Below are 22,219 nucleotides of genomic sequence, written 5' to 3' on the forward strand. Positions count from 1 at the left end.
CTTCCTTTATCTCTCTGTAGTGGGAATGTAATTTAATACAAATACTTAATTTTGGTTATGTACATAAACGAAATAAACACAAATATAGATAGAAAGAAAGATTAGATGTCACACGTACATTACAGCATTGTGAAATTCTTTGTTTGCTTAATCCCAGCAATGCTAGAAACCTGGGGTCAGAGCGCAGGGTCAGCCATGACACAGCACCTCTAAGGGCCTTTCTCAAGGACCCCAAGAGTGACAGATTTTTTGACTGTGGTTGCCAGGACAAAAACCCACCCCATGTCCCCATTTCTCTTTTTCCAAATATTTTCATAGGGTAAATTATATATATGCCTTACATACTGTATATCTGCAATAAGGAGCCACTATGTGCTCATTCTGGCAACCCTGCTCTCAAAGTTTTTTCATTCACATGATAATAAAATGATAATAAAAGCAGTATTTATTTTTTATACATATATATATATATATATATATATATATATATATATATATATATATATATATATATATATATGTATAATGATTACTGTAGTCGGGGATCAAATGACGGCATCAGTTTAAATGAATATATCTAATAGTTCATGAAGGGATATGAACAAACATGGCATTTCTTAGATTATATCTTGTCAGTTAACACGTTTTAGCAATTATATACATTTGTTTGGGAATCATCATGTCTCACGTGGCTCATGTTCTTGTGTCTGAGGCTTGTTCTTTTGTTTATGTTTCTTCAGTTTGAAGTGAAAATCATGTGATGAATAAGAGATGTGTGTGTGTTTGTATGTGTATTGGGGGTATTCTGTGATGAATTCATGTCCCAGCTCACGTCCAGTCTTCATAAAGAAGCTTAATTTTCCTTCTGACCCTGATCCTGAGCTTACTAATGTTGCTTGAACAATTAACTGAAATTAAATACATTTTATTTTGCCATTTTTGCAGGAAATGACTGCCCGAATTGAGCAAAATGATCTCAAAGAATGATCATTTCGAACATGAAATAAATATACGCTGAATAGTCTTGTTTCATTACAATCTCATCAGAAAAAGATATTTGATCGATTTGCCTGTATTAAGATGTTTTTATTTGCAGAGAGATCATAATGTATAGCTATAATGTCATCTTCATTTTTGTGAACCCAAGAAAAAGCTCTCACACACACACACACACACACACACACACACACACACACACACACACACACACATCACATAGATTGCATCGAAGGACAATAGTGTACTGACCACAAAAGTGAATCTTAACACTAATGAGGACACGATGGTATTTGTGCTGAGGGAAAGGAATCTATATTAGAGAATCGCCTAAGGCTGCTTATTATGTGCCCATGCAAGGAGACCCGAGATAGCGTAAAAAGGGAAAAAAGGGAAGTTGGAGGAAAAGATAGGAGAGAGGTGATGCTGGGGATGAGTTGTGCTGTTGACTCAACAAGATGTGCAGTTTAATCAATGGGGCGCCTGTGAACGAATATTAACCCCTGCTCCTGTTATCTCCTAATCCATCTCTCTCTCCTGCCTTGCCTATCTGATTTTCACCTCCATCGACATTTCCATCTCCTTTGCTTCATCTCTCTATTTCCGAGCCCACATTTGTCTCCACATAACCCGACCGTGGTCACAAACGGCTGCCATTAAAATTCCGCACACGCTGCAGATGCGTCATGAGAAAGCTTCAGAGTCGCGCCACAACACAGCCAGCTGATTGACTCCTTAGACTGGCAAAAAGAGAGGAAGAAAAAAGGGATGTCCAGGGTATCTAGATATTAATATCATGTCCGGGTACCCTGAGAGGAGACGAATGGAGCTGGCGGACAGGCAAGGGAGTGTGAAGAAATCGATTCACACCTGAATACGCCTTTTTTCAAGACTACTATTTATTTACTATACACAATTAATCATTCTCTGTGAGCCAATAAAATCCTGTCTCGCCCAGAAACATGTTAGAAAAGGAACACTTTATATATACACAGTGCATTCAAAAAGTATTCAGACCTCCTTCACTTTTGTCAATTTTACCACATTTACAAAAATGAAAACAGAATCCAAGAAATCTGTAATTTGATTAAAAAGAAAAAACTGAAGATCACGTGCATATGTATTCAGACTCTTCGCTACAGTACCTTTGGTAGCAATTACAGTCTTTGGGGGTTTGACGCAACAAGCTTTGCACACCAGGATTGGGGGATTTTCTGCCATTCTTCATAGCAAATCCTCTCAAGCTGGGTTAGGTTGAATGGGGCCCATCAGTGGACTGCCCCTTTCAGGTCTCTCCAGAGATGTTTAATAGCGCTCATGCCAGGGCTCTGCCTGGGCCACTCAAACATATTAATGTAATTGTCCCCATGCCACTCCTGTTTTGTCTTGGCTGTGTGCCAGATTGAGGTCCTTTTTATTGAGTATATCTCAGTACATTTTTTGTTCCATTCAGCTTTCTCTCAACCATGATTAGTTGCCAAGTCTCTGCTGCAGATTGAACACCCCCACAGCATGATGCTGCCACCACCATGCTTCACTTTTGGGAAGGTGCCTGGTTTCCTCCAGACATAATGTGTAGGGAGTTGGTATCTTAGTGGTTGAGGTATTTGTCTTTGGACCTGAAGGGTCACACGAACTAAAACAAAACCACCACACCAGAGTCCTTAACCCCATAGCTGGTAATTTGTATGAATAAGATAAATGTAAGTCGCTCTGGATAAAAGCATCTTTTCATTGAAGGTCTGGATCTTAAGCTCTTGAGCTCAATCTTGAGCTCAACCCAACTAAACACCTTTGGGATGAATTGGAATGCTGACTGCACTCAAGGCCTCCTCACCTACTAGACTTTACTAACACTCTTGTGACTGAATGAATCTCACACGAATTGCCATAAGCACACTCCAAAATGTAGTGGAACATCTTCCCAGAACAGTGGAGGTTATTATTAAATGCAAATGGAGACTAAATGTGAAATGGGATGTTGAAAAAGCACATACCAATCTAGTGGTCAGGTGTAAACTTTAGTGTATTGGAACTCAACCCTCAACTGAAACTGCTCAGTTGTATAAATAAGATAATTGAAAGTTGCTCTGGAGAAGGGGATCTGCTAAACAGTTTAACAGCAAGCAGAACATTTAGAGAGGAATGAATGATGGAAGAAACTCCTGACTTTAACTTCTGTGGCCTTATTTACATAATTTTTTTGAAGTCGTTGAAAAGAAGGTTTTGGGCTCATGATCATTTTAATAGATATCAATTAGTGTTTGACTCATTAATATCATTCTATTAATAGATTGGTGTGCTAAGAGCTAATTAAGCAATAAAGCAGTTGATTTTGTCTTGAGACAAAACTGATAGTAGGAACATTATAGCAGTAATAATCATAATATTGGATACTTAAATACATTTTGTACTCAAGTGAAAGTTTTAAGGGACCACTTTTCCTTTTTCCTAAAGTAATATTTTACCTACTGTATCTCTGCATTAACCACTGGCACCTGGATGACTGAGAATTCTCACAGACATACACTATACAGACAAAAGTTTGTGGACACCTGACCATTAGATTATCTGCTTTATGAACATCCCATTCACATTTAGTCTCTATTTGCTGTTATAATTACTTCCACTCTTCTGGAAAGATGTTCCACTCGATTTTGTCTGTGTTTGTGGAGATTTGTGTGAGATTCATTAAGCCACAAGTGTGTTAGTAAATTTAGGTACTCATGTAGGTGAGTTGGGGCTCTATAGCAGGAGATCTTCCACTCCAATCCATGTAAAGCATATCATGTACACAGGGCATACTGGAACAGGTTTGGGTCTCCTAGTTCCAATGAAGGGAAAATGTTATGCTACCACATCCAAAGAAATCCTATACGATTGTGCATTCCCAATCTTCACCTACCATTTCAGGGAAGGAGCCCATATGGCTGAAACATCAGGTGTCCCAATATAGTGTATCTAGATCTAGTTTCAATAATCTGATATATGTTTAGGTTAATGTGATCATGTCAAATACTTCTTCTAAGGAACTGAAAGAGACATTTGTGAACACTTATTCTTTGGTAACGACTTAATAAATGTATACTTTATAAAATTTATAAACTTAAATTTGTAAACTATATTTAACATCTAATTCCAGCGACCAACATTTATCATATTTCTTCAACTGAACTCGTGAACTCAAAACATTCGTCATTGACCTCAATAGAAAGCAAATGCGTCACTTTAGCACATCTTTCAAATGGGATAAGAGTCGAGATGAGAGCACCAGAGTGAAGATTACTAACGTGATATACACAGAAAGCAGAGTGAGGTAGTCAGTCCTGATTCATGCTGATTGGCTGATCTGTAATTTTCATTTAAAGGAAAAAAAACACATTAATACATTTTTACCATGATGACTTTAGCGTTAAAGCGTAGAGCTTTACACCAAACATGCAAATGTTGGCAGCTCAAAAAACTAAAACACACACATACACAAAGAATGACACACAATTGAGCACACTATGGAGTGGGATAATGTGTGTGTTGGCGTGTGGGGGGCTCAGGCAGCAGCTGTGAGTCTCGAACACCTCTGTCTAAGAAAGTACACACTAATGAGGACACCTGGGGTCAGTCGCTCTCAGCACGAGATCTCAAGGATGCCTTCAGAATGTAACAGCTTTGACTGGCTCCTTTTATAATAACACTCCATACTGTGTGTGTGTGTGTGTGTGTGTGTGTGTGTGTGTGTGTGTGTGTGTGTGTGTGTGTGTGTTTGTGTGTATAGAGACATCTGAAACATCTTGAGGCCATGCGATCCTTTCAGACCCAAACAAACTCAAAGGCTTAACTCACAGTGACCCGAGTGTGTATGTGTGTATATGTGTGTGATTGACAGGTCCAGAACATCACCCAGTCGATGGAGGTGTTGGATTTAAGGACATACAGGGATTTACAGTACGTCAGGGACACGGAGAACTTGATGAAAACGGTGGATGGTAGATTGAAGACAGCTTCGGAGAACCCACGCAGCCTCAACCCCAAGAGTTTTCAGGTATGTTTTCAGTTTGTTTTTATTGGAATCTCATTCATATATATGTTTATATGATTTATATATATTTACACTAGGAAAAAATCACACATCCAGGATCATAGGTTTCAATTAAACTCAGGTTTATTTGAAGAGTGTTTGGAAATTGTCCCAAACAGGTTTAGTGCCTATAAGTTTGTTCCTTACAAGTTCATTCCTTTATCTCTTATACTTTGACTTGTACTACAATAAAGAGGAAAGTCTTGCAAGGCAAATATTACAAAATAACACCTAGTTGCTATAAAAAAAACAAAAACAAATACTGCAATCTAAAGTAATATGTAGTAAAATATTGCAACAGTGTACTTTGGGGGTATTAAAATACAGATATACATGTTCTACAGTAGATATGAGACTAATAGAGCTATCTCATAAAGCTAAGACTTGCATTCTTGCGGATGAAATATAATGCTAATTGTTTTATAAAGATATTTATAATTATTGTAGATATTATTATTCACCACAGCACTACTTTTATGAAGTTACACATTCACAGTATTTCCAAAAGCTAGCATCCAACTCACTGACTAGCATAGCTTGTAAGCTACCGAAATCAGTAATGGACAAAGTACATAATTCCTTTGTGTGAGTAAAAGTACTAATCCCCTGATTTAATGCGACTCCAGTGTCAGGATTGTGTTACAAAATACATCTCCCATTAACCACTGCACATCACAGGGCCATGCCACATGCCTGTTAATGCATCAAAATCACACTAGCAGTTAATTAACACTCGTTTTCTATACAGCTGTGTATTGTTACAACCAAAGCAACTTTACAGAGATAAATAGATTACGAATATAAATGTTACATTTATAAACGAGACTCTCAAGTTTATACCTAATGAGTGAGCCAGTGGTTATATGCCAATGGAAAACTCCCTGAGATGATATGAGGACATTGAGAGGAACCAGATTCAAAAGGGAACCCATTATCATCTGGGTGACACTGAATGTCTATTCATTATAGTTCCATTATTGTTGAGATTATCAATTGTTTGCATATGTAGTCCTAAGCCATTGTAGCAGACAATGTTTATATTAATTACAGTCCAGATTCATCTTTCTGGTTCTTGATTGGAACCCTCCCCAGTTACTTAATAGATATTTAAACTGGACATGTGGAACTATCCTCAGAAGCAACAAGTGGTCTTCAATCAAAAATAACCTAATCCAGAGGTAGGGTGTCAGGATGAATCAGTCAGGTCTGGAAAGAAGAAAAGGAACAGGATTATTGGTACCCCATGAGCGTCTCTTATTTGTCTCTTTATGGTTTTTGTTCGTTTTGTACCTTTTTGTTTTATGTTTTAGGTTTGAAAACATACATCATTTACTTGTTTGCAATCCCCTGTTTAAATATTACTCCAGAATCAGGATTATGTCATGAAATGCACCTCCTATTAGCCACTGTACATCATGAAGCCATGCCACATCTCACTTCATAGATCTGTTACACACAAGTATAATTAACACTTGTATTCAATTTAATTCAATTTTGTTTCTGTTCACTTTTATCAATAGATATTGTCCCAAAGCATTTTTACAGAAATAAATATATTACAAATATTCATTTTACATTTATAAAATGTAAATAAGTCCCTAAGTTTATCTTTAATTAAAATGTATTGGAAAAGTTGCCCAAAATGAGTAAAAAGACTGTACTGCCCATCATTGCTAATTAAGAACACTACGAATTTTCTAGTTCAGATTTATATATATATATATATATATATATATATATATATAGCGTAAAACGTGGCAAATCAAATATGCGCATCACAAATCAGGATTTTACACCGGATTGGTCGAGGCCCGGGTTAACAATGACCACCACAGGTATCGTTAGCCAACAGGGTACCGGTGGAAATTGGGCTACTGTTGGCCTAAAGAGGAGAAGGAGAGGAGGAAGACGTCTCAGAGACAGCAGAAAAGGAGACGTGTAGGAGAGTGGAGGTTTGGGTTGGTACATTAAATGTTGATACTATGACTGGTAAAGGGAGAGGGTTAGCTGATATGATGGAGAGGAGAAAGGTAGATATGTTGTGTGTTCAGGAGACCAAGTGGAAAAGGAGTAAGGCCAGAAACATTGGAGGTGGGTTTAAAACGTTCTTTCATTGTGTGGATGGAAAGAGAAATGGTGTAGGGGTGATTCTGAAGGAAGAGTTTAGTAAGAGTGTATTTGTGTTGAGGAGAGTTTCTGATAGGGTGATGAACATAAATGTAGAAGTTGAAGGGTTGATGATAAATGTCATCAGTGCTTATGCTCCAGAAGTGGGTTGTAAGTTGAAGGAGTAGAAAAAATTCTGGAGTGAGTTAGATGAAGTGGTAGAAAGTGTACCTAGGAATGAAATATTAGTGATTGGGGCAGACTTTGATGGGCATGTAGGTGAAGGGAACAGAGGTGATGAGGAGGTGATGGTAGGTATGGCTTTAAGGAGAGGAATGTGGAAGGGCAGATGGTGGTAGATTTTGCTAAAAGGATGGAAATGGCAGTGGTGAACACTTATTTTAAGAAGAAGGAGGATCATAGGGTGACATATAAGAGTGGAGGAACGTGCACACACAGGTGGACTATGTTCTATGTAGGTGATGCAACCTGAAGGAGATTGGAGACTGTAAGGTGTTGGCAGGGGACAGTGTAGCTAGACAGCAAAAAATGGTGGTCTGTAGGATGGCTATGGAGGTGAAGAAGAAGAGGAAGGGAGTGAGAACTGAAAGAAGAATAAGATGGTGGAAACTGAAGGAGGAAGACTGTTGTGTGAGGTTCAGGGAAGAGGTCAGACTAGGGCTCGGTGGTGGTGAAGAGGTGCTGGAATATTGAGCAACTACTGCAGAAGTGATGAGGGAGACAGTTAGAAATTGAAAATTAAAAGAAAGAAAAAGAGACGTGCTGGTGGAATGAGGAAGTGCAGGAGAGCAGTGCCGAGAGAGGAGTTGTGGTATTGTATGAAAAGTCAGGTGTGTGTGAGATGTAAGTAAAGGTGGGGCAGTACATATATGAGGACAGTGTGACAGCAGTGAAGTGTGCAGGAGGAACGACAGACTGGTCAAGGTGGAGGTGGGACTGCATCAAGGATCGTCTCTAAGCCCTTTCCTGTTTAAACTTGATGGACAAGGTCAGACAGGAGGCTCCATGGACTATGGTGTTTGCAGGTGATATTGTGATTTGTTGTGAGAGTAGGGAGCAGGTTGAGAAGAGCCTGGAGAGGTGGAGGTACATGCTGGAGAGAAGGGGAATGAAAGTCAGTAGGAGTAAGACAGAGTACATGTGTGTGAATGAGAGGGAGGGTAGTGGACTGGTGCGGTTGCAGGGAGAAGAGGTGGAGAAGGTGGAGGAGTTCAGGTACCTGGGGTCAACAGTGTAAAGTAATGGAGAGTGTGTTAGAGAAGTGAAGAAAAGAGTGCAGGCAGGGTGGAGTGGGTGGAGAAGAGTGGCAGGAGTGATTTGTGATAGAAGAGTATATGCGAGAGTGAAAGGAAAAGTTTATAGGACTGTGGTGAGACCTGAGATGTTGTATGATTTAGAGACAGTGACACTGAGTAAAAGACTAGAGGTGGAGCTGGAGCTAGCAGAGCTGAAGATGCTGAGATTTTCTTTGGGTATGATGACGATGGACAGGATAAGAAACGAGTTTATTAGAGGGACAGCCCATGTAGGATGCAGAGGACAGAGTAGTATGGAGATGGATGATCCGCTGTGGCGCCCCCTAATGGGAGCAGCCAAAAGAGGATTTTTATACAATATAGAAAATAGCAAAACAGAAATGAGTCAGACACTTTGAATTGGTACAGCTCTATTTTCTCCCTGATGAGTCACTCAGGTGTTTGGAAACTGCTTTAGAAATCCACCTGAATGGATTTAGAATGGCCTGATGACACACAAATACAAGACAAATTCGCTTTGATAGAAATTGTTTACTGAAATCGTTCTAGTGTCATCAGACGTATAGCATTAACAAAGTAGTGGTTCAAATACTGTAGAAATACCACCCATACAGTACCTGCCTACAACATGTTGTATAATTGTATCTCTGTATCCTTCCTTTTTTAACTTGCAGGACCTGTCAGTGAGTCAAGACTCATCTCACAGACCTTTCCTTATAACTGTACTGTATATACTCTATGATATTATTTGAACCGTATAAAGTTTTGGCTATAAAGTTTTTGGCTTGACAAAGCCAGTCTGGAAGTTTGGAACAGTTTCATAAGCTTGACGATTCTTTAAAGTTGAAAGAAGGTAAGGGTGACAGACAGACAGACAGACAGATAGACAGACAGACGGATAGCAAGCAAGACAGATACTGCTAGAAAGACTGATGACAAACAGAGGGATAAAAGTCAGAAAGTCAGTTTAAGTGAGTGAGTGGGTGAGTGAGTAGGCATTACAGGTAGATTGATCAAAAGAAATATGTGGAAAGAGATTGTGTGTGTGTGTGTGTGTGTGTGTGTTACAACCTGTAAATTGATAGAGAAATGGATGGAGAGAGTGTGTGGCATTGATAGAGAGATTGATGATGTGAGAGTCTCTGTTATACGCACAACGTGTGAAAGAGAGAGAAGCCACAAGCTTTAAGCCATGAGAATGCAGGTGGGTGTGAGTTTTACAGTTCAAATTATAATTAAGATGGGCTCTGTTTTAAGTCTGTTAAGTCAGTAACTGGTTGCTTTCAGGTTTTCTTCCTAACATTGTTTAATGAAGTTTTCCTTGCCATCAATGCATCGCTCATTGGAGATACACTTAAAGGGACTAATTTAGAAATGTAGAATGTATACAGAAATGTAGATAGAAATGTAGATATTTATTTGTGACAGTGCCCATTGGTAATACGAATAAAAATGAATGGAATTGAATCATGAACATTCCTATCCAGGCTCTAAACTTTTTCCAAGACTATACGTCTATAGGAGTTTGGGGGATATGTTATCATTTACTACAGCAAAACTTGTTTAAGTCTATACATCTATACAAGTTTTAACAGTCAAAAACCAGAATTCTGACTAAAACATAACCAGAACTTTAAGGATGGATTTGGACTGTATTAATATAAAAAAAAAAATAGTCTACTCCAATGGCTCGGGACCACAGGATGCATTTAATCACCTTTAACACCTTAACAATGATGGAACTGTAATGAATGGACATTCTATGCCACCCAGATGAGGATGGGTTCCTTTTTAGGCCCTCTCAAGGTTTCTTCCTCATACCATCTCAGAGTTTTTTCTTTAAAATTGACAATTATAGGAAAAACTTATACAATCTTTCATAACCGCTTTATCCCTGTAGAGCTGCTTTGGGAGAGAAATTGTCCATTTTAAAAGCAGTATGCAAATAAAATTAATTAAAATTAATTAAATTGAATAATTCGATATCACTGAGAAAATGTTTTAAAAGATTGAAAGATTTATAAGTTTTTACAGTCAAAGCTTTGTAATGGGTATTTTGGCCATTGTGAGTTTCTGTAATGGAAAATCTGTAATGCAGTTAGTAAGAAAAGACAAAGCATACTAAGTTAGAAGATGTCTGAAGGACTCTGGTGAGTTTGGGGCGTATACTGTAGGAAGAGTGGCATTTACAAATGTTGGCTTTCATAATAATAATAATAATAATAATAATAATAATAATAAAATTAATAAAATTAATATTAACAATAAAGCAAGAATTATGTGGGTTAATTCGTGAAAATACCACGTCAATATTTATGTACATGATTATTTTCTCGGCTCTCCATACAGATCATACAAATAATCTGTTCACACCTCCGAAGTTGTCAGATGGTTCTTGAGTTGACTGAAACTGGCTTTTTTTTGCTGCCATTGTATTAGTCTTCAAATGCCTTGGAGGAATACACTTTTTAGATATATAACAGTATAGGGGTAGATGTATATATGGAGGCATTTCGGGTCCCATGTCATCCTGATAAATTGTGCGCCATACAGTAAATACTGTACGCAAAGCTGTGCGATTTTATTGCGAAAAGACATTCAATCGTAAATCTTTTTACCTACAGCACCTTAGACTGAGGTACTGAAGCTGCACCTTAAAACCTAAGCATCCTTGATTAAGCTCGTGCAAGGTTAGGTGACTCGCTGATTAGGTGAAACCGGTTAAAAGGTCAAACGTTGCCGGCACTGAGGCACTAAGCGTTTATGGTGTATGCACAACTCTTTGGAGAGATACATCACATCAGAAATGGCGGAGAGACACAAACACTGTGTTTAATCGAGCCCTTTAGCGCTGCTCCTTAGAGGGATTTCAAAGGCATTTAAATGAGGACCTGAAGTGAGATTTAAGGTTTGTCTTTAATAAGCAGGCACACATGTGTGAGTGTGTGTTTGTGTGGATAAAAGCGTTTCTCTACTTTCGCATCCTTTCTTAGTGATAAGCCTACGTTATGCCTCACTTATCTCCCAAAGACTAAGAAGGGCCTGCGATTAGTGCCTTTTTTCATCTTCTTAAAACTGTGTTGCGTTCGGTGACCCACTCATCCTCCAGGATCCGAGATTAGCCTGAGCCCTAGCACATATACTAAAGCAGGCTTTAATATTCTGACCAAGTTCCATCTTGCCTAATGATAGGAGGAGAGCCTGGGATAGTATGTCTGCCTCAGGGATCCGGTCTTCCTTGAGTCTAAACTCAATCATGTCACTCCACCTCTCTCACCAGTCATTCCAAAGAGAATTATTCAAAACACGTCCTTAAAATCGCGGTTCGTCTGTCAATAAATTTTAAATGAATAAAGAATAAAAGTCTGTTTTTTTTTAGGGAAGTCTTGCCATGGTGCTGATGCATTGGTTCAAAGGGCTGGTCTGCAGAAGGCAGACTTTATTTTACCATAAGCAACTGATGAATGTGGGAGCTCAAAGTCGCTTGTGGCAGGCCGGGAGATTAATGAGACCAAATTTTCATGACTCAAAATGGGAAAATGAGATTTATGACGCAGCGTGGCCAGTCTGAGAGGCGTTCCATCACCAGATTTACAACAAACCTTAACAAGGAAGAAGCAGCCACAACTCCTGCGCCTACCAATGGTATTGATACACACCTGATTCTTCATTCCCCTTTAGATATCTAATCCCCCGCATGATGTATGAGCTCTGGCACTAGCAGGGTGTTTTACAATGGGGTGGCCCTGTTAGACCCAAAGACTTCATTTTGGTGGCAAAATAATGACACAATGAGGCTCCACATTTCTGTGTATGGCCTGAATAAGTGTCTCATTGGACAGAAAAGCTACACATCTCAAGTTTGCTTGCATCGTGCAGTCAATAAATAATATAATAATACAGTACTACTTTGGTACTCGTCTGTGATTCGTTCCAGAACTCGCGACAAGTGCTGAAACTGACGAGTACCGAACAAGCATTTTTTTTTAAGTAGTACTGTACATATAAGTATTAGGAATAAAGAAAATGTATAAAGATTCCTCAAAATATACAATTTCACTTGGCGAATTGTATAATGATGTTTTGACAGGCATACAAAGCAATCCTGTAAACAGATAATGTACATAAAATAACATTCAACTTCACTTTACAGTGGTTTTAAAGGTTTACACTTTTTTTCTTCTTTTGTCACTCTGTAAAAAGCTAATTGCTATCCTTTCCAGGCTTCTTGCTAGCATTTTTAACCACTTTAGGACCCATGATTTAGGGTAAAAAAAAGGCTTGTGCACAGAAAGCACAAAAGAGAACGATTTGGAGGGCACTATTTGGGAGCTAACATGAGACTCTTTATGCATCTGTTTTACCGTCAGACTGAAGCGCTCACAAGTTTCAGTTCCGTGTTGAGTTCCGAACATACGACGATTGCCAAAATATTTTCAGTTGTCCATAATGTGACGAGTACTGAATTTGACAAGTTCCACAGCCGATGAGTACCGAGGTATTACAGTATCTATAATGTACTGACCAGGCATAACATAATAGCCAACGATGAGGCATAACATTATGACCACCTGCCTAATATTGTGTTGCTCCCCCTTTTGCTGCCAATACAGTTCTGACCTGTCAAGCATCAACAGCATGAACTTCTTCAGCAAGTTGAGCTGTTGGATCGGACAACACGGACCAGCCCTCGCTCACCACGTGCATCAGTGAGCCTCTGTCACTACCCTGTCACCGGTTTACCACTGTTCCTTCCTTGGACCACTTTTGATAGATACTGACCACTGCAGACTGGAAACAGCCCACAAGAGCTGCAGTTTTGGAGATTCTCTGACCCAGCCGTCTAGACATCACTATTTGGCCCTTGCTCAAAATCCTAATCTTGCCCATTTTTCCTGCTTCTAACACAAATTTGAGGACAAAATGTTCACTTCCTGTCTAATATATCCCACCCACTACAAGTGCCAATGATAATCAGTGTTTTTCACTACACCGCACATAATGTTATAATGTCATAATATTAAACCTGGTTAGTGTATAGCTGATAATATTATAAAGGAAGTCTTGTACCTTAAAGAATAAATGTCACAAGCAAATTGGACCAGTGTTTGCTCAGCTGTTTATTAGGTGTGGTGTGTGATGTTAGAGAGTAGTTACAATATAGGATATTATAATTGTCTACAATGCTCACCAATGGACAGCAAAATGAACCTTCATATTACCCAGACATGTTAACACATTTACACTGATGCCTAATACAACAAAATGTGTCCCTTTGACATCAGGAAACACAAACAAAAACAGCAACAATGGTAATGTCTGAGGTGGTCGTACTTTACGCTTTAATAGCTCTGGCCACCGTGTAACTACACCCAGGACGGTGGTCCACAATTCCCTTACTTACCCCCAGACTGAAAAAGCTGATGGAGCTTGAAATGAAGAGCCCAGGCTTGGCACTTGAAAAGAGGAATAGCGTGCAGCTGAGTTAGCACATACATTCTGATCAAAGGAGGTCAAATCAAAGGTTCACTGGAGATCACTTCTGCAAGTCTGGCACCACGCTGAATCAGAGAGGAAAGAGGGATTTGAAGTGAAGTTGAAAAGCCGAGGAGGAAAAGTTCACAGAGTGCTACTAATCATTGATTAGAGAAATCATCAAGCTCAATGATGCTCTTTACTTATTTCTTGAACATGCAGAGTAATTGCAGGCATTTGGTAAAAGATTATCCGACTTCCTGCATGCAAGGATGCTTTTACCTACAGTTCGATATGTTTGAATGATGTTCAAGCTAAAGACAGGTGTGGTCCAGGAAACAGATTTATTGTCTTTTTAAACCAGAGGTCCAGACTCAAGTAGAGTTTAAACAATGTGTGATGGCAGTAAGAGATATTGGTTTCAATGTGTTGCATTAATTTCTGTTTTATGCAGCACAATGAAGCAGTAGGTGGTTGTCCCTGAGCCTGGGGGTCTTATTTTCTGAACTTGATTTGCTGTGTGTATGGTGTTCAGTTTGCATTTATAGCATTTGGCAGACACCCTTATGCAGAGCGACTTACAACTGTGCAATTGTACTTCAACTTGGACTTGTGATCTTCAGATCCAAAATCCAAAGCCTTAACCACTGAGCTACCACCACCACCAGTTTGCCATGTTCTCCATTAGTTTCCTCCCCCAAAACATTCCAGTATTTGATCGTCTGATATCTGCCATATTCCTGACCAGAATGAAGCATATAATGAAGATAAATGACAGTTAGGTTTGACAGGAGCTGGAAAAGGGATGAAACAAGATGAGAGGGTTGGCTATATAAATAAAAGAAGGCATTCACTTGCAAACAAATTTTGTTTCAGTTGTACAAGTGATGCCCACTGGTAAACAACAGTAAATAAACCTTAAACAAACTACAGTAAAAAACTTGACCTTCAGTTGCTAAGATGCTGCATTGATAAAACCATCCACCAAACTACCCCGATCTTGCATAAAGACTTGGCCACAGATTTGACCAAAGCGTTAAACAGTTTGTAATACTAGGCAAAAGAATCCTTAAATGAAAACTGCTGAACCGGGCATGGCCATGTTACAGTGCCAGGAGCTCTGTCACTACCCAGTCAAATGGCCTAAGGCCCACACTGTTCCCTCTGTCCCAAAGCATTCCTTCACTGACTGCATGCTGTTTTGTACATCCGCATTCATTTTTAATTATTAATTCGATCGACTGCTCCATCTGTTCATTTCGAAGTTCTTTCTCAAAGTCACAGATGCCACATGTGGATTTTTCCACAAGGGTTTACTAACTGCAAACATTTTTCTACCGAGGCAAAAACCAAATAAGTCTATAGTGAGGACATCTTTTCAACAGATGTTGCAAAATCCGCCAGGACAATCATCAATCTGAAACGAGTCAGCATTCTAAGGGCTCATGCCTCAGCGAGCAGTCAAGTCATAACGGTATGCAATGCAACTAAAAGCAGAAATGGAATGATGAGCCTCTATGACACTTTAAATAAAATACAAACTGCATCCTTTCAGAACACAGCTAGCTAAAACTGGAGAATAACAAAGAGTTCAAAGAGATGATCTATCTTTCTGCCTATATATATATGATATTGGTGTTCATAAGCCAAATGACAGGTCCAGGTGTTCTTCAACTCTATTCCTTCATCTGAACCAGATATTTCAAATATGTTTGGCAAATGGAGTGAGATATAAACTTGAGGCTTGAACATTTATCTGTTGTTTTACTTCACTGCAGGTGATTTTGATGGGTATGCATATTTCCCCTAACCTTTCTAGACTGCATGGGATTGGACACAACTGCTGAACTGCAGCCAATTTTCCGTATGGTTTCTTATCTTCCAAAGAAGTGAACCAAAAAAGAATAAAATAAAGCCTAAGAGGTTTTTTTTTCTTCCGCTATCTGTCTACCAGGACCTAAAGGACAAAGTGGCTCAGCTGCTCCCTCTGTTGCCGGTGCTAGAGCAGTATAAGACGGATGCGCAGATGATCCTGCGGCTCAGGGACGAGGTGAGGAACCTGTCGCTGGTCCTCATGGCCATCCAAGAGGAGATGGGAGCCTACGACTACGAGGAACTCCGGCAGAGAGTCCTGTTGCTGGAGACGCGCCTACACTCCTGCATGCAGAAACTGGGTGAGAGAAAGAAAGAGAGAATGTTTGTGTGGGTGCAGATGAGTGCGATCACGTTGTTAACGCTCATATTCACACTGAGAACTGTGAGGAAAGCCCTAATGCTAAATGGAGAACTGATTATCTTTGAATTATGCAATTTTAAAGCTTTTTATATGACTACAATTACCTGAAGATGAACATAACCTCTTGTGTCAATTGCTTTGGAATGTTAATCCAAGCCGTTTGCCATTGCCTCATTAGCCTGTAGCTGCTCAAATCTTCAAAACTTCATAGCTAGATGACAAAATGACAAAAGGAACATATAATAGTACAATTCTGCATTTGCACTATTCTCTCTGACTGACTCTAAATGAGTCTATTTCTTATTCCTTATTGCCAGTATGTAAAGCTTGTAAAACATTTTCCAAGTCTTTTTGGATACTGGCATATGTTTAGTTTCATTTTCAAAGTTCTATGTCGAGTGTTACAGCAAATAGTGAACATCCAAAAGGAACCCATAAGGAACCATTGGATTTTAATAGTATTATGTTTACTCTGTTCATGTTGTAGCAAGACAAACCTCAAAGCATTTTTAGCCTAGTGGGTTCCACAACATGCCCTTTGAGCTCCACCCAAATGCCAACTATAGGGAACCGGGTGGGTCCTTCTCTGCCATCCATCCATACAAAATCCCTTCAGTAAGAAAATGTATGATCTTTCAATTCCATCCCTAAAAGTCTGAGGAACAGCTTATTCAGACAAAATCTCAGATGACATTTTTTGATTTTCATTTTCTTTGTATATTTTACTGCCTTGACATTTAACAGTTATAGATTTACTTTAGGTGGAATTTGTCAGTGTAGGTGACTGACTAGACAGCTCTAGCACTTGTTTGAACCATCTGTACTCACATTTTGTAAGAACTGCTAAATGAGGTCATCTGCAAACCTGAACCAGGTTCCCTGTCTTTCCAACAGGAAGCTAATTCGGTATATCATTTTTAGTTTTGTATTTTGTACCTTTTAGCTGCTTTTACAAATTAAAATTAACTGAATTGAGCACTACACCATCTAGCGTGACCTAAAGAAGCAAAAAGGAAAACCATGGCTGATTTCTTTGTAGCTCAGGCTGTACATTCATGCAGTCTATCAGCTTTTTTTTGCACACACACACAAAAAAATATGTATAAATATTTTTTAGTACAGGTAATGAGAGGATGCCTGAGGAATGGAGAAGGATTGTGCTGGTATCGATCTTTAAGCATAAGGGAGATGTGCAGACCTGCAGTAACTACAGGGGAATTAAGTTGATCAGTCACACCATGAAGTTATGGGAAAGAGTAGTGGAAGCCAGGCTGAGAGAAGAGGTGACCATCTGTGAGCAACAGTATGGTGTTATGCCGAGAAGAGCACCACAGACGCATTATTTGCCATGAGAATGCTGATGGAGAAGTATAGAGAAGGTCAGAAGGAGCTGCACTGTGTTTTTGTGGATCTAGAGAAAGCATATGACAGGGTGCTGAGAAAGGAGTTGTGGTATTGTATGAGGAAGTCAGGTGTGTCAGAGAAGTATGTGAGGGACATGTATGAGGACAGTGTGACAGCAGTGAAGTGTGCAGTAGGAACAACAGACTGGTTCAAGGTGGAGATTGGACTGCATCAAGGATCGGGTCTGAGCCCTTTCCTGTTTGCAGTGGTGATAGACAGGTTGACGGACGAGGTCAGACAGGAGTCTCCATGGACTATGGACTAATGGAAGAAGCCGAAGGATGAAGAAGAAGACAGGTAATCCCTGACTTAAGAACTATATGGAGAGTTGAGACATGGCTTAGCATACCCAGGAGTCTAAAAGAAATCAGTATCGGGTAGTATACTATAATTAGTTAATTATTTAATAAATTACTGTACATAATTAAAAAAATAAAGCAATTTTCAGTGCTATGCTGTATAAATCACAGTATATACAGGGACAAACTTACACTTATAAAGAACATCTTATTAATTTTTATCACCACATTATCTGTGTAAAGCTGCTTTGAGACAATGATTATTGTTAAAAGCGCTATACAAATAAAAATTAATTGAATTGAATTGAGTATATGTATGTGGCTGCGGGTGTGTGGACGGGCTCCTGTTCCCGAGTGGAGGGCAGAGCATACACTGCTACATTTGCCAGCCGCATTTTATATTTCCACAATTTTATTGCATCACTATCGTCATCATAAGATCGAAAAATCGAAAAGTTGAAAAATTTTAACTTAGGGACCATCTGTATGTGTAAAATCTTTTAACTATAATATTTATATTATAGACTTGCATTTGTGTGTATTCTCTTTGTCCGGAAAATAAAAAAGAATTACCATGATAATTAACGTATATAATTGGTGTGACAAAACAATTGACAAAGACAGTCAGGTCAGGTGATCACACAGACTGACATTTGATCTTTATAGCTGACATTTTCAGCAAATTCTGTCTCCCTGTCATCCAAAAAGCTCTTGGAAGAGGAAATAAAACTGAACAGACTAAGCATAACTTTTACTTGATTTGAATGGAATGTTTGCATTCAGACGAAACACATCACGGACTATGGGCACGATTAAAAATCAGAACTGGAGCTGTCCGTTTGCTTGCTTTTTGTTTTTCGCCTCACATCGTTCTTAGCTAAGCATCCGCGAGACCTTGTGAAATAACATTACTCACACCTAATAAGTTTACAGCCAAGATTGTGATCAATATAAAATTTTAGCCCTCATGTCTAATACCACATGCAACCATTTCTAAGTTTTAGGAGTATAGGTCTTTTGAAACATTTGGCCAGCAAGCATAAAAACGGCATAAAACGGGACAATTCGGCTTCGACTCCTTCAGCAATTGCAATTCCGTCAAATACAATGCTGTCAAATTCATTTATGCAAACCCAAGCTAGCACAATCGCAGCTATGTAGATCACTGCCCGTAATTAGGGCTTAATCGCGTATTATCAGCCATTTTGACTCGCATATTACGTCCAGGATTCTTTTAATGACCGATCGAAACCTTTTCATACATCAATTACCGACATCCACGTACACAAACACTGAGTCAACGACGCCGATCCGCTAATCGCTTCAGAACCGGCTTTGTGTAACCTGCGCTGGCATGTGACAAATTGTGCCGGTGTATTTTTATCACAAACGCCACACACATACAGATCATCGGAGGAAAGGTAATTTGTCCTCGCTCAGGCATAAATAAGCTTGTTTATTTGATCAGAAACAGTCGCTGATTCTTGGAGGCAGAATCACAAGATGCAGAGCTTTCGTGTCACTTCGTTTAATTATGGATATTTCTTTGTTTAACCCTGTCAAACCTGCCATCATACTCGAGAGGCGTCGTGATCCTTTCAGTGTGAGACTTGCAGTTTCTTTTCTGTGTGATAGAAGAGATATCAGGCTAACTATCACCCACCATATTGTCACCATGTTCTATTGTCTATAACTATCTGAAGGAACACCAGGAATCTGTTCCAGGTTTTTTTTTTTTCGTTTGGAAACAGTTATAAAGGGTGTAACCATCCATGAAGGGTGATCTTGGAGTACTTTGAGATACATTAATGGGACTGTTGCCTTGTGACAATAACCTGAGATCTATTGATACTTCTATAGACATAAAGGCTGTGTGCAAGGAAAGTACCAGTTAAACTGATTCCATCAAATACTCCACCAAGATGCAACAAAGTTTATTAAACATTAAATATGTTCTCTGCATACAAATCTAAGGTGTGCCCATTGTTTTGTTTTTTAATTTATTTTGATTTGGACAAACTTTAGTCAGGTTAAAGCAGCTACAGAAAATGACTTAATGGAAATCAGTACAATTTACATATTGCGATATTCTTAAAAATGATATTATGTGTTGCGCTTAATTTGAATATCAACATCAGTAGTGTTGAAAACCTTTAAAAGCCTTAGATTTCTAAAGAAAATCTCTGCGGAATCGGTTGCATTGAATAAGAAGCTGGAAGAAAGTGTGTAAAACTTTAGACACACCGCAAATTATTAGCATAATCAATAGCACTGGTTAAGACACGGGATCAGGATCGACTATAAACAGAAACAGAGCTGCTTAGGTGGAAAATGATGTCTCTCTGGTGATTTTCAGTTCTTTTGATCCTTCATGTTGGGCATTGTTGAAGAAATCTGTGGCACTGTGGTGGCTAACACACAAAAAAACACCTTTTCAGTCATAGTTAAAATTGTAACACACAAATACTGAACCGAACGTCCAAATTAGACGAAGACGGGACGGTGTGAAATCTCGCATGAATGAAAATCTAAAACAAATCAACTCAACACAATCTGCTAGCATGCACTTGGAAGAGGTGGAGTCAAAACGTTACAATGAAAGTACATATTGTGCGTGCATTTAGAACAAAATACACTATAGAGATCAAAATGATAAGATTGGTATGTGCTTTTTGAGCATCCAATTCCACATAAAGTCCTCATTAGCTGTTATAATAAACATCCACTCTTCTGGGAAGATGTTACTCTAGATTTTGATTGAGATTTCCGTGAGCTTTATTGAGCTACAAGGTTGTTAGTAAAGTCAGCTTCTGATGTAGGTGAGGTGAGGAGGCCCTGGGGTGCAGTCAGCGTTCACATTCATCTCAAAGGTGTTAATAAGGTTGAGGTCAGAGCTCTACAGTAGGCCATTCAAGATCTTCCATTCCAACTCATACAAACCTTATCTTCATGGAGCTTGCTTCCAGGGGCTTCTAGTTCAAGAGAAGGAATAATTTCATGCTACCGCATCGTAAGACACATTACAATTGTGCACCTTTGTAGTCACAATTTAGCGGAAAAGTCAGATGTCCCAATAATTTTGTAGACATAATGTGCATGTATTTAGTTAGTATTTCTGGTAGAAACTGAATTAAAGCTTTTATTTAAATATTTTTTATTTTTTTAGACTATAGTGTTTTGTTTTTATTATATATTACTATATATAGTTCAGAAATGTACAAGCTTTTCTGAACTAAAATATGTTTTTTTTTAAATATGTTATTTACATCTAAAATTCTAGTATGTTAAACTTATTTTCAGTCTGGAAAGGGGAGGAAAAAGGTTTCGTTCCCACATCAGACATTCCGAGACATTTTTTGAGACATTTTGACAGAATTTGATTACAAACTATATCATGTCCTTATCACTATGGCATATAACTAGCAATGTCTGACCCCAGGCTGAGGTGTCGATATACTGGAGCTATAGGCAGAAAAACATTTATTTTATCATTATTTCTGCAGGTTATAATGTTTCTCCATTAGACAAATATAACACTTTTAGCAAGATACAACATTGACTTGTATACCTTGCATTGTGAAACTTATGTTGTATAACCAAAAAATATACTTGGGATCTCTTAAAGATATATATTTATATCTTATTATTATTATTGTATTATTGTATTGTATAATTAACTGTGCAAATTTAAACCTTCCTTGTGCTTTGGTTGGTGCACATTAGAGATTTGAGAGAATGCAAATATGCTATTCGTAATGACCAGATTTGTTTGAAACAGATAAAAAAGACAGATAACAGCATGTCTTTGTGATTGTGTGTGTGTGTGTGTTACAAATCCAGGCTGTGGGAAGCTGACAGGCGTGAGTAACCCCATCACCATCCGCGCCTCAGGTTCTCGGTTTGGCTCCTGGATGACAGACACCATGATTCCCAGCTCTGATAACAGGGTAAGCGAGATTAAAAACGCTCCTCCGTCCTGCAAGTCATATGACAATTGCTCGGACTCTCCACAGACCAAAAGAGCCCTCGCACGTGCGATTACACACACACACACACGCATGCCCACATACGTTCTCACTCACACATACACCTAATGAGTCTCCCACAGAATCTGAGTCACGGACGCTGGGAAGCTGTTCTCCCGCATGGAGAGAGCTGAGTCACTGATACATGGCCGTCTCTCCTCCTCCTCTCCTCCACTCGCTCCATCTCTTTCGCCATCCCTTGCTTTTTTTGTTTACATTCCCTCGCTTTCTCTTTCTTTCTCTCTCTGTATATCCCCTCCTGTCCGAGCCTGATTAATCGCTCCATCACAGAGCTGGATATTAGCAACTTGTTTCGGCTAAAGTTT

The 22,219-nt window shown here is 39.0% G+C and overlaps 1 protein-coding gene across 2 annotated transcripts in view; it reads left to right on the plus strand.

The window, feature by feature from the left end:
* The window catches only part of olfm2a (olfactomedin 2a), a 133,076-nt gene that overhangs the window by 104,771 nt on the left and 6,086 nt on the right, over nt 1-22,219 (plus strand). For both annotated transcript variants that reach the window (XM_046835397.1, XM_046835396.1), the window contains exons 3-5: nt 4,880-5,035; nt 15,884-16,103; nt 21,709-21,815. In XM_046835397.1, the coding sequence (XP_046691353.1) occupies nt 4,880-5,035; nt 15,884-16,103; nt 21,709-21,815 (483 nt within the window). The remainder of the gene's footprint in view (nt 1-4,879; nt 5,036-15,883; nt 16,104-21,708; nt 21,816-22,219) is intronic.

Source organism: Silurus meridionalis, chromosome 22 (genome assembly GCF_014805685.1).
Source record: "Silurus meridionalis isolate SWU-2019-XX chromosome 22, ASM1480568v1, whole genome shotgun sequence".
Lineage (NCBI taxonomy): Eukaryota > Metazoa > Chordata > Actinopteri > Siluriformes > Siluridae > Silurus > Silurus meridionalis.